The following is a 12,955-nucleotide window of genomic DNA, read 5'->3' as shown; positions in this document are numbered from 1 at the left end:
TTATCACGAGAACACCTTTACTTGAGATCCAAGCTAGTGGGGAAGGGAAGGATGCCAGAAAACCTTGAATCCACGAGGCAGCTGATGGTGGGTGGACAGGCAGGTGAGCATGGGAAGGCACTGAAGAGCAGCGACAATATTCACTTGGCCTGCTTCTTCAGTTCCCTTCATTTGGCTGCTGTCTCCTGGATCTTCTGACCCTCCAGAGCAAGCCTTGCCATCACTTGAGCCATTCACAGGTGAGCTAGGGCACATGTCCACAATGTATGCATGTTTTTAAGCAGTTACAGAAAACAAATGCCACTGACTTTGGTCATACATCAGATTTTTATTGTTAATAGTTTTTTTAGAGGATCATGTTCAAACACTGTCTCAGATATCAATGCAGCATTTTATGACCGAACCAATGAAAGAGTGAGCTGTGAGTAGGAGAACGCTGTGAAGCAGAAGCTCCGCCCTCTGGGAGTCATTCCGAATAACAGTTAGTAGTTGAGCCCCGGTAACCAAACCGAACGCTCCTCCTGCTGGTTCGTCTAAATTTTCGCTTCTTTGTTCTTTTTGTGTCTGGTCTAAACCGTTCGACACGGCTCAGTGTGGAGAGAGCGAAAGAAGAGCGCTTACCTCGAAAAGTTTGCTTTGACGAGAAAGAGCGGGTCCAGTTCTACTGCGGATTGACGGCGAGGTCTTTAACTTAAAGCAGCTCCAAACAAACCTATAAAACTAGTGAGGTCTTTGCAAAGGGCGCAGTGGATGAGCAGCTCCTCTGTCATATTTCAAAGTTTGTTAGACAGCAGCAGACTGTAAAAGTATTCAGCATTACATAAAAGACGCAAAAAAGGCATGAATCCTTAATGAGAACTCCGGGGAGTGAGCAGACTCTCCAGACTTGTGCACTGCGCAATAAAGTGGGACTGAGTTCCAGGCAGAAAGCTGGAGAGCAAGACGTATATGGACTGATTGGCTGTGTGCACGCTGCCCTGGTGTGATGCTCATTTGGTTCTGTTTGAGTGAAAATGAAACTTTGGGACAGTTTGTCCCACTGGACCCGAATTTGGGACAGTTTAACGGCTTTTGCGGTCAAGCTTTAGCCGTGGACATTTTTTTTCTTCCTCAAACAAGAGGCAGTTGATGTCATCGCATATCAATGTGAAATGGATTATTATCAGTTTGTTTTCTTGGAAATAAATTCAGTTAAAGCTTTGAGAGCGGAAATATGAAGCCGGTGAATATTGAGTATTGATCTTACGTGGATATAAAGTGCACAAATTCTCTTTGCTTTTCCTTGAAAACCCTGGTTCGGGGAATTCTCTCTGCGGGTCACAGTGCGCTCAGAGCTCAAAGAAGAGACGCGGATGTTCGCTGGGGCGCAGCGTGCAGCGACGCTGCACATGGAGCGCTCGGGGCGGCCGCCGCTGATGTTGCTCGGTCTGCTACTCCAAATCTGTTCCGCCGTTACCACTGATCGCATCAACTCCGACCGGTACGCGGTCTACTGGAACAGCTCCAACCCTAGGTAAGACCCAGACTGGGCTTTTACACAGAGTGGGTATTGAGTAGAACACGGGAAGTGCCAGAAATCATCATTAAAGGAGGGAAAATAAATGGGACTCAATATTATAATGATCCTTTGCGCAGTCGGTGGACATAGTTTGTAAAAACAAACAAACAAACAAACAAACAAAACAAAACACTTATTTATACCAAATGTTAGCTTTGTTAATGAAAGCGAGTAGCAGCAACATGGCAGTGCGGCATGTTGAACTGTCCGAGGTCACACAGCCAGAAAGTGAGTCCATTTTCCGCGTCTGAAAACTTTCTAGGGCTGTAACAGAAACGTTTGTCAAAAGGGAGCAAAAACGGTTAGAATCGTAAAATTTATCTCAAACAAATGACACTGTTCACGAGATCAAGATTTTTAATAAATAAACCACAGGTGCGCTTTCAACATCCATAGGCTACTACCATCATCCAACATCCATTCTTAGTCTTCTGACAGAGAGCACAATGCCAAATGAGCTACATAAAATATATATCAAATAATTCGTGTATGCCGAGAGTGAAGGCTGAGCTGATAAACTAAAGGAATTTTGTAGAAAGTGCACTTGTAATTTCTAACGACTGTCCATGGAGCTTAATATAAATTTTGTTGCCGCAATGTCAGCAACATCAAAGAAAAAACGTAAAAAAAAAAATGCCAGTGAAAGCTATTCTCGGTTCAAGGGGTCTCTAAATTTCCTTATTTTTGTTTTTGTTTTTTCAATAATTAGTTTACAGAGGAATCAAACCATTTGAATCTGCAATAACAAGATGTGTTCTGTGTTCTGCTGAGTAATCAGCAGCTGTTTTGTTAATGGTGATCTTTTCTTCTGCAGGATTATACAGACCTCTTACATCTCTGTCGCTTTTCAGCAGTTTGTTGGACAACATATCTGAACATATGAAATGCTTTAAACATTTTCTGACATTTATTAACAGCATGATTCATGATAATTGTTGTCGGTATAACTTTTTTTCAATCAGTCATTCCTCAATGAAAAACAAGACAAGAGAAACAAGAGAATCCACTGCAGCTTTGCAGTTGACAAGTTAAAGTTGACAACTTGTAATCCAAATATTGGATTACAGTAAACATGATAACCAAAAAACTGAAATTTTGGTCAGAATTTTGTTTTAAAGATGTGAGTAATGATAGGGGTATTATAAAAGTCTGCCTGTGTCAAAAACAATTTTGATCTAAATACAAGTCTAAATAATCACAGTTTCTGTCTTCAGCTCCTTTGATGTTTTTGCTTTCACACACGAAATTACATGTGAACTCAAATCTTAATGTGCTTTGCACTGATGGTTGTACAAAAATTACATTTGGGGAAAGTAAATTTGTTATATAATTTAAAGTTTTGAAAAAAAAATGGACTGAATAACTTAAAATGAAAGTTGCAGACAGTGAAATGTCTTTCTCTGAGAAAGGTCACATAACCCTAATGTTAGAAATAACTGCAGCTACCACAAAATACAGACAAAGAAAAGAAACAGACATCCTAAATGAATGTGTTAAATGTCCAGATTGGTAAAACTGACCCTGATGTGACTAACTGTGGAATCATTTCTCAAGTTGTTTTTCAGTAACATTTTCAAGACTTAGGTGTATTATGTGCCTGGCAGCAGAGCATTGATGACTGTCCATTCTGTCTTCTGATTGGCTAAATGGTATCTGAACAAAGCAATAGCAACGTGCGGTGTTTGCAAATCATTGTAATATTTTAGGGATTTATTATTTTCATTTTGAGGTGTAAGAGAAAGCAAAATGTTCAGATTTTACTTTTGTAAATTAAAAAATGAAGAATTTAAGAGATGCTGAACAGAAATGTTATTGACGAGGAAACATGTCTCACATTTCAGTTCTCAAAGAGAGCCTGTAGCAGGAAAAGCTCTTAGATTCCAGCCTCATAACATGTTTCCATATGCACATGCTGTTTGCATCTGGAGGACTATATCTCAGGTTTCCAAGTGCATGATCTGCGCTTTAGTGTCCTTATAGTATTCCTCTAATAATTGAGGAGTAATTTTCCAGTTTGGCCAGTTTATTATAATTTATGCTTTCACTTGAATACCAAAATATTTTAACTGATTCCTTTAATTTGAAAGGTCTGAAAGCGTACAGTTCTGTGAATTTAACTTTGATCTAAATATCACTTAAACAGTTGAGGTGTAACAGTAAACATGATACCTGGGAGACAAGGTTGGCCAATGACAATATGGCGTGCTCACACTGCAGAGAAAGATTTCAGTGACGATGGAAAATTACAGAACCAAACGCTTCTTTCTTTGTAGAAGGGAATTTATTACATGTACAAATATGCGCACTTTTCCCACACGTTCCAGATGTGATTGAAATTTTGCCAGAGTTGATGCTCTGGCATGTTTTGGGAAATCGCAGCTTTGCTGAGCCAAAAATGACATCAAGGCTTTTGTTCAGTTTTTTGAAAAGACATCCCCAAAAGTTCCACATCTTGGGGGGAAGAATCTGAAAATGTTTGAGAAATTTCCACAATTTTATAGGAAAAAATAAGAAAATATTGCACAGCATTTCCTCCGTTGGCTCTTTTTGGTCATTAATAACGAAGTGTTTTCATCTCCCAATATCATTCCTTATCAAACTTTTAGTTTTTTAGAAGATTAAATCATATTTTCTGTTCTTCCAGAAAATCTAACATTAATTTGCTAAGATAATCAGAGGAACATGTGTGCTAACATTTGTACTAGTAATTTATTAACAGTTCACGTTATTAATCTCCTTTTTGGTTTTTCTTTCAATTAATTTTTTGTAAATTAATAATCATCAAAACAATAAATGTCCAGTGCAACCTTGTTGATGTCTTTTCATCCATTCACAATTCCAAAATCACAAATATTCAGTTTACAATTACATGACACAAAGACAGGAGAACAAAGAAAAACAGGAAATTGTGTCATCTGAGAGGCTGAATTACTACAATATTCAGTCTTTACTGGCTGAAAACCGATCGAAATAATCAGATACTTTTTTGTCAACTGATAAGTAAAATAAAATAACACTTGACGAAAGTCCCGTGGTGTAATTAGTATGCAACACGAACGCTAAAACAAAAGTGGACGTCGAGGCGACGACATACCTGCTGCTCAGTCTGTGACTTTTTGTCAGACTTGGGGACAACTGTGGGCTTTTTGTAGTCATTTCCCTCAATGCCGAGTTTCAAAAATGTCATTTCACTTCAGCTCTCATGACTCATCGTGACGCTACTGATCAGTTGGTGGCATGCAGTCTGACGACGTCACATTTATTATCTACCTTCAGACCTGGATGACCTCAAATTCCCTGCTTCTAAATTCAGAAAAAACTGAGAATATTGTACTTGGGCCTTAAACATGTTATCTAACTAGATACGGACTTTAAGTGAGATTACTTTGGCCTCCAGTAACACTGAGGAATCTTGGAGTCATTTCATGTATTATCATGAAGATATGTCCTCTAGCTGACCAAGCGACTATTTTTTTTAACCACTCACAACCAGCCAAGGGAATGTTCATTTTTCTTTGGCAAGCAACAGTTGCCAATTGGCCTCTATGCCTGTGTGACAGAGGCCTAAGTTCAGAATCAGAAATGGAGCATGTGGAGTGAATGGACGACCAACTCTGACAGGGTGCTTAGATCACAAAAAAACCCAAAAAAAACCCACATATGTGACCTTCTTGAATAAACCGGTACACTGTGCAACCTTTACAGGCTACATAACAAATTTAAGAATAAAGAACCTGCTTTAAATGGCATCATGATACAGTTTGCATAATTACAACCATACACTCACTATGGAATTAGTAAGTGAGGGCAGCTATGAAGAGAAGTGGAAAGACAGTTGGTCCAGATGAAATACCTGTGATGTGAAGAGCTCTAGGAAAGAGGGCATTTGGCTTTTTAACTAGATTAAGACAGTCCAGGAGAGTGAGAGGATCCCTGACAAATGTACTGCTATAGAGTTTCAGAACAAGGATGATGTGAAGAGCTATAGTAACTACAGATGCATAAAGCAACTTGGAGTTAGTATCTTTTCCAAGGATATTTGGCATGCAGGGATCAAACCACCAACCTTCCTGTTAGTAGATGACCTGCTCTACCTCCTCAGTTACAGAGAGGTGACTGTCGTATAGTTTCATGTGGAGAGAGAACAAGAACTGTGGCCGACTACTTGTGTTTAAATAGTGTCTATATGACATGAGGGGTACTTCTGAAAGTCTGACCTGTGAAGGATCATAAGCTCCAAAAATAATGTCACTGTCAATCATGCTAGTTACCTCGATTGCTGTAGAAGCACTAAAATACTGAACCATTAACTTGAGATGCAGTAACTTATTGGCAATGTGGGTCTTTAAACATTTCTTTAACAAATGTAAAGTTGTAAAAATGTATCAGTACACGCTTTTTCAACAACAGTATTCAGCTGATGAGGTACAGTCACCAGGATCCCCAAAGCTCATCAATAACACCCATGCTGCCTATGTTTATTATTATAAAAATATTACAAATAAAGGCAATTATTATTAATATGAGGTGTTTAGTACAATCAGTATTATAAATTAAGATATGTTAAAAGAGGAAAAATGAATAATCTCAAGATTAATCCATTAACGTTGTTGCTGGATAAGACAAGAGACAAGCTCCTTTTGTTAAACATAAAATATAACTGCTTTGAAACTTTAGATGCTTAGAAGTTCAACCTGACTTAATAGTTGTAATTTTTGGTCTGTTGTGTTCTCAGCTCACTGAATCATTTTGTGTAGATTTTCTGCAGTTTTCTGTAACCACACTCTCACCTCATACTGATGTGAATAGACGATATGGCCTAAAATCCATATCACGGTATAATTTGAAGCATGTGTGGTAACGATATATATTGCAATATATTTTCTTCTGTATAACGTATTTTACACACTATAAGGCACACTTAAAATCCTATAATTTTCTCAAAAATCAACAGTGTGCCTTATGTATGAATTCTGGTTGTGCTTACTGACCTCGAACCAATTTTATGTAGTAAACATAATAAGTAATCTTGGTCCTAAACACCGTCTTCTTCAGGTCCCAAAGTCAAACGAACACTGCAGCATCACTGAGAGTGAAAAACTGTCTAAATTCTTTCATCTTCATTAAAATAATCAGTGTTGCTGCTTTATCGGGTGTAACAATTAAGTTTAACATCCAGGCATCCATGAAAACAGAATTTATTAAATTCAACGGAGTTAGAAGTTAGCAGGAAGTTAGCTCACTAGTTTCCACCTAAACATGATATAGCATGTTCTGACTGAGAAATTTCTGAAAAAATTAAAACATACAGCTCTGCTATAATTTCCAACATAAATGAAGACAGAAAACTAAACAGCAGTGACTTTTGTAGGATTACTGAAGTCGGACTAGCTGGTATATAATGTTGTGCTACGTGATCGCTAGCAAAACAGCTACATTAGCATAACATTAGCACAGTGAAGCTGGAGGATGAACTCTAACTTTTTTCCACTTGATAAAAGTTAACGTGAGGGTTTCTGGTGGTTAGGGACAAATGCAATTGCATGGCAGGATGCTATAAACGGACCAAACTTCGACCAAAACAGGCGCAGCTTGATGACACCATCAACATGCGCTATCGCGGTAGAGCGGTATAGTGAAAATCTCTACCATTGGCCAAATTTATATCGTTTCTACCGTATACTGTTTATACCGCCCACCCCTAGTGGAAAGCACTTTCAGTGCTCAATTAGAGTAAAAAAGGCATAGATTATCTGAGCACCAAGGTTCTCCTTTCCTTAATTCACATGAATACTCCCTCATATCTTTTTTCATGTTAGGTTTTCCATCAAGGTCAAGAACATGTTTGGTTTTGTTTTTTTTTTTGACTATTTGACCAGAACTGTCTGAGAAGTCACAGGAGGAGAAGCTTTTTTTATTTGTAAATGTTTACATGTGGATATCTGGGACTATGTCCCACTATGTCTAACAACTTCGTCATCACCTTCTCACTTGTCAATGTCAATGTCTCACCTAATTAAATGGCTTTTTGTGCTTTAGTAGAAAAAACTACATAGATTTTTCCAGTTTGTTGCCTGTTGGTCCTTCTCTCTGCCTGGTGGAGGAGAAAGGGGAGGTTTTGTTCAGAGAAACAGAAATTTATTTCTGCAGCAGCCATTTTCTTTTGTCACTTAAGTCTAGGCTCAGCCCCTTGTCTTCTCCTTGTCTCCCCTAACCCCTAGCTGTTGCCTTTACCCCAGTGTCCAGGAGGGGGACGGCAGAAATATATTTTCCATAATGAGTAAAACTGCAAACTTCCCCAAACTCCATTCTTAATCAGTAGTAAGCTCATCATATTTTACAAATTCAGTAAAATAGAACCGGGGAATCTGCAGATCATGTTTTGGTTTTCAGTTTTTGACAATTCCCTCAAAATTCAGCCAGACACATAGGTGGGGGTCATGTTGCTTGGAACACTAGAAAATTAGTGTAGGTTTAAAAAGGTTTAGAATTAACAAAATAAAATCCCAAAACTTCAGAATACTGGAATATGTGGACATATTCAATATGCTACCAAAGGTACCAAGCTGTTCTGTGCGTAAATCAAGGCTCCAAAATGGAGACTGTAATTGTAAAATATTTTAACATTTGACAGAAGATTTTATTTACACATATATTTAAGACTAATCACATGCCAAACATTACAAATGTAAATGCTAAATTTAAATTGTTCGAACTCATCACTCACATCAAGGTGCTGCATTCTGTTCCTTGTTCACCATTCAGAGTCTAGGATGCTTAAGCTTTAAGTCTGGTCTTCTGCGTTTCAGCTTGCAGAAACATTTAATGTTACAACAGAGACTGACAAATTGATGGTACAGCTTTATTTAGACTTCTATCTTTGCAAAGTGCTTTGCTAATTCAAATTAAGTAAAAAAAAGTGGCTTCCGTGAAGAAAAAGTAATGTAAATACACTGAAAAGGTCAGTATTGAAGCCACGGTGCAGTCTAAAGTGATGTCACATAATGAGATGGTGTCGGTACAATGGGTCTCATTTGGCGCTTTATAGGTACTCTACTTTTTCATCTTCAGTAAAGGTTGGGGTTGTGTTGCTGTTTGTCAGACAGATGTGTATTTTATCTCAAAAATCATTTGTTGTACTTAAACATTTTAGTTACACTCAGTTTTTAATTTCATCAGTGGACACTTCTCTGCAAAGGTCTAGTTAGACCCATCCTACGTCGGGGTCTAACTAGACCTTTGCAACGTGAAAGATTAAAGCCTGGTGTTTGGAGCCCTAATAATAAAAACATTATCGTTTGTTTTGTATGCCAGGAAATTGGCATACTTCTTCCAGGTTAATGTCGAGGTCTGTCAGCAGTGATGAGAGCGTTGCCAACTGTCCACGCAGCAGGAAACATGCCTCAGTTTTTTTTTTCTCTCTTTTGGTTGGCTGGTTGTGTGGACCAATGACATGGTAGTGTGGCGTCAGCAGGGAGAGGCTTCTGTCAACTGCTCCTCCAGTTATTTTTACATTCTATCCTCTTTGTGTCTCAGCACTTCATCATGCTTTCTGCTCCCAGCTCATGCATTTTAATGTCTGACCCATATTTCATAGGATCTGTGCGCGCACACACACACACACACACACACAGACGCACCAGGCCAGGGAAACTTTGAAGTCCTGGCTTGGGAAAAAAAGAAACAAGGTTGTGGGTGAAGAGCTGCAACCTTTCACTGTTGCTGATTCAATTTACACTGAAAAGCAGCAGAAAAACTGTGGATCAGGTTCAGATCAGGAGACGAGCAACCGAAACTGAAGATTTTGGCTTTAATTGCATCATTACTTAACAGCAAATGGGTTGTAGAAAATTTTTTTAAGAAGCAGATGAGTTTCATCTCTGTTTCTGGTGACTCGGTGGATGAGAGTCCTATCCTGTAACATGATTTACACGTTCTGTCTTTGTGTATGAGCATTTACAAGAGAAGAAAATCCAATCTTGTGTTTTTACCAGTCAGGATACCAAAAAAGTTCTTATTTTAAACAAATAAAAAATCATCAGGTAGCATAGGATTATTTCTTACTGAAAGAAGAATTCCTTGGCATCAGTCTCTCATTCGGCTCGTTGAGGATTATCTACTTTTATATTGTTCTGTGTTTCATGTTAGTGGAACAGAACAGGCCGCCGCTTGATATCTGTTGGATAGGAAAATCTAATCACTACTACCATTAAAATTAATCTTAAAAAATATTTCTATAAAATCAAATGAAACATGAATGACTACAAAGAGAGAAAATCTGGTATTTGTATAGACTTGGATAGGGGTCTGCGGTGTAATGCAGAAATTGTTTCTGTTAATCCAATAGTACAAAATATTTTTGAGCTGAAGAATTTCTCTAAATATTTCCAAATAAATAGTTCAAATAATTTTCCCTAGCCTGGCAGATGCTAATAAATTCAAAAATAAAACTACATTTGATTTTGATAAAGTAAAAAATAAATCCTCCTTTAAAACGTCAGTTGAGAATTCAAGTTATTGCAATAGCTTTCATTTGTATTTATCTCCATGTCAGGTTTGGCTATGTTGCAAGTATGATATGACCCAATAGCACAACTAAGAGTCAAAAGGATTAACTAAAGTAGGCGGTTTTATTGCTTATTTTGATGACTCAAAAAATTCAGGTCAGGGGAAAAGTAGTAAAAGAAAATTACAAGTAAAACACGGGAACACACAGTGTGAGGGAAGGACATGCACCTCACGAGGAAGGCTGAGGGCGCGCTTTAATAGTCAGTTTTGCTTAGGAAGGTTCCTCATTGAGAGACATGACCCAGATGTATCTGTGTGCCGGCCATAATAAGAGCTCTTCCAGTTATCCAAATGCTAAGGAAAGGAGCTTCAGTGCTTCCTTTAGCATAGGATACACTGGACCATCCTTTATGAAAGAGGAGGACAACACGCCGTCCCATAATTCATTGCAACAGACTATGTGACTATACGTGAAAACAATCGACATAATAAACAAAGATGCATTGATCAAGTAAACTTTGAATTGTAACTGCATTTTCTATTTTGTACCATAACCTGTTGACATATTTAGAATTTTTAACAAAAGTTTGTTAAACTCACAGCTGAATTCTGAACAACACACTGCTGGAATAAAAACTGCTTATGTTATTTGTCTTGCATGAAGAATGCATGAATGCTATATGAGCTCAAGATTATGATCTATACTAACTGATAAAAAAATGTAAAGGTGCAGTAAAATCAATTTTCATTAGTAATAGTTGTTGTGTAACAGTCTCTAAGATTAATTTGTACTTCAGGACAGCTGGGATAAGTGATTTCTATTACTGCAGTCATAGAAATCCTAAACAGGGAGGAGGAAAGGCGTTGCACTGGATCACAGCAGTAAAATATAAGAAGTGGATTTAGATGGCTTACATTTTGTAGGCTATTTTATAGGCTAGATTTGATATTGTGATTATGATTCTGTAATTTCACTTTATTATATTTATATAATTTATATTTCTTTATAATTGTACTTTACTAACAATGCATTTTAATTTGTTTGCAAAAATGCAGCCAGTTCACTTCAGTAAAGAGAGAGTGTGAATTAGGCTACGTTCACACTGCAGGCGAAAGCGCATGAAATCCGACTTTTTTGACCCTATGCGACCCATATCCGATCATGGTATGACAGTGTGAACAGCACAAATCTGATATTTTCAAATCCGACCTGGGTCACTTTCGTATGTGGTCCTGAATCCGATACATATCCGATGTTTTAGAAAGCGACTGCTGTTTGAATGGTCATGTCGCATTAAATCCGTCTTTTACGTCACTGACACAAGACAGACGCCAATTAACAGCACCGGAGAAGTGCCCGAGGATGCTTCCTGGCCATCCCGTGTAGATGTTAGTGAAAATGTTGAGAAGACAACGTTGGACAAACGTGAACATTTTATTTGTACTGTGTAATCTGCAGTTTCTGACAGAAATCTGCAACTATCCTTTGAAGCACCGCTCCTCTCTAAAACGGCAATAAGGATCATTATTAGGCCATATGTAAATAACAAAATAACTTTATAACTTAAAGCAAAATTGGGAAACATAAAGTCCAAAGTCTTTATATTAAGGCCATCAGTCAAACAATACTGTTTGGTCTGGGTCTAAACAGAGCGCGTTCTGTGTGACGTCTTCTTTTGCGCATGCGGGCCGCTTTGAGGGTTCACGCTAGAGCGCATTTCCTGTCACATTTTATTTGTAGTGTGAACAAGCAGACAGAAAAATCGGATTTGATCAAAAAATCGGAACTGAGCATTAAGACCTGCAGTGTGAACGGAGCCTATGTAGCTCAAAAATCAGAAGACTCCAGGAGAAGCATGAGGGAGAGCGCTGCAGTCTTGCTAACCAAAATAATGCAGCGCAAACTCCGGTTTCATGCAAGTGTTAATTTCTAAAAACTGCACAGCAATTCAGAAAAAGGACAGGAAGCTGGAGGAGAATGAATATGCTTAAGTCTTCTGATAGAAGTCACTGAACACTGTGAAGGGGTGTGAGGATCAGGACTCAGGTGCTGTGCAAGACTTATCCAGGTGACAGCTGCATTGTTACAAACTGTTCTATTATGTAAATCTGAAATAGTTAGTAAATATGGTCCTAAATTTTCCTTCTTATTTAAAATTCCAACCTTTGTAATGGAGGAATATTTTTGACATCATGTTCTTGTTTATAAAACAACAGGGTTAGAAATATGGTGAAGTAAGATACATGTTTTTTTTAGTCCATCTCCTGTACTTGTGGTTTTAACACGGCGGACATCCAGCATCACATTGTCAAGGAGAGACCTAGTGTAAGACTGTTCCCATTCTCAGCACACAGCTCTTCTCTTTTCCTAAGTCCTTAGCAATTCTTCTATCCACTTTTCCTTGACCTCAATGACATTTTCATTGGAGTCACAGAAAAGAAGTTAGAAACAGGAGATAGGATGTACTTTTGGAATGCACCCTGAGACATTAATATATAGAGGAGGTGATTAGGGCAGAGTGGACACACACTGGGACTGAAGGATATGGTGATGACAGACTGGAGAGAAAAAGGGACAAAATGCAGAGAAATGAACATGGGAATAGAAACTGAGACAAAACAAAGACATGACTACATATTCATCTTCAGATCCATTGTATGTAAAATACATAAGTAAGTTCATATTGATTTATCTAGAACCAAGAGAAAAAGGGGGATGAGGATGTTATCGAGTTATGGTTGAGATTGGTTAAACATAAACGCTGACCTGTATTACTGGATTTTTATGATTCTATGACCTTTTCTTTTTATCAGGTCAAAGTCTCGACTGACCTGATATGAAATCACTTTTTCTTTAAAAAAATATAAAATTAAATCAATCCAACTGAG

General features: G+C 38.0%; 1 protein-coding gene across 1 annotated transcript in view; it reads left to right on the top strand.

The window, feature by feature from the left end:
- The first annotated feature begins 502 nt into the window (after positions 1-502).
- Positions 503-12,955, top strand: part of LOC102787196 (ephrin-A2-like) — a 61,624-nt gene continuing 49,171 nt past the window's right edge. The window contains exon 1 of the mRNA XM_006781093.3: positions 503-1,513. Coding sequence (XP_006781156.2) covers positions 1,353-1,513 — 161 coding nt within the window. The 5' untranslated portion in view covers positions 503-1,352. The remainder of the gene's footprint in view (positions 1,514-12,955) is intronic.

Source organism: Neolamprologus brichardi, chromosome 17, assembly GCF_056152115.1.
Source record: "Neolamprologus brichardi isolate AB-2024 chromosome 17, ASM5615211v1, whole genome shotgun sequence".
NCBI lineage: Eukaryota > Metazoa > Chordata > Actinopteri > Cichliformes > Cichlidae > Neolamprologus > Neolamprologus brichardi.
Note: the sequence above shows the minus strand (reverse complement) of the source record. Positions and strands in the feature narration are given on the sequence as shown.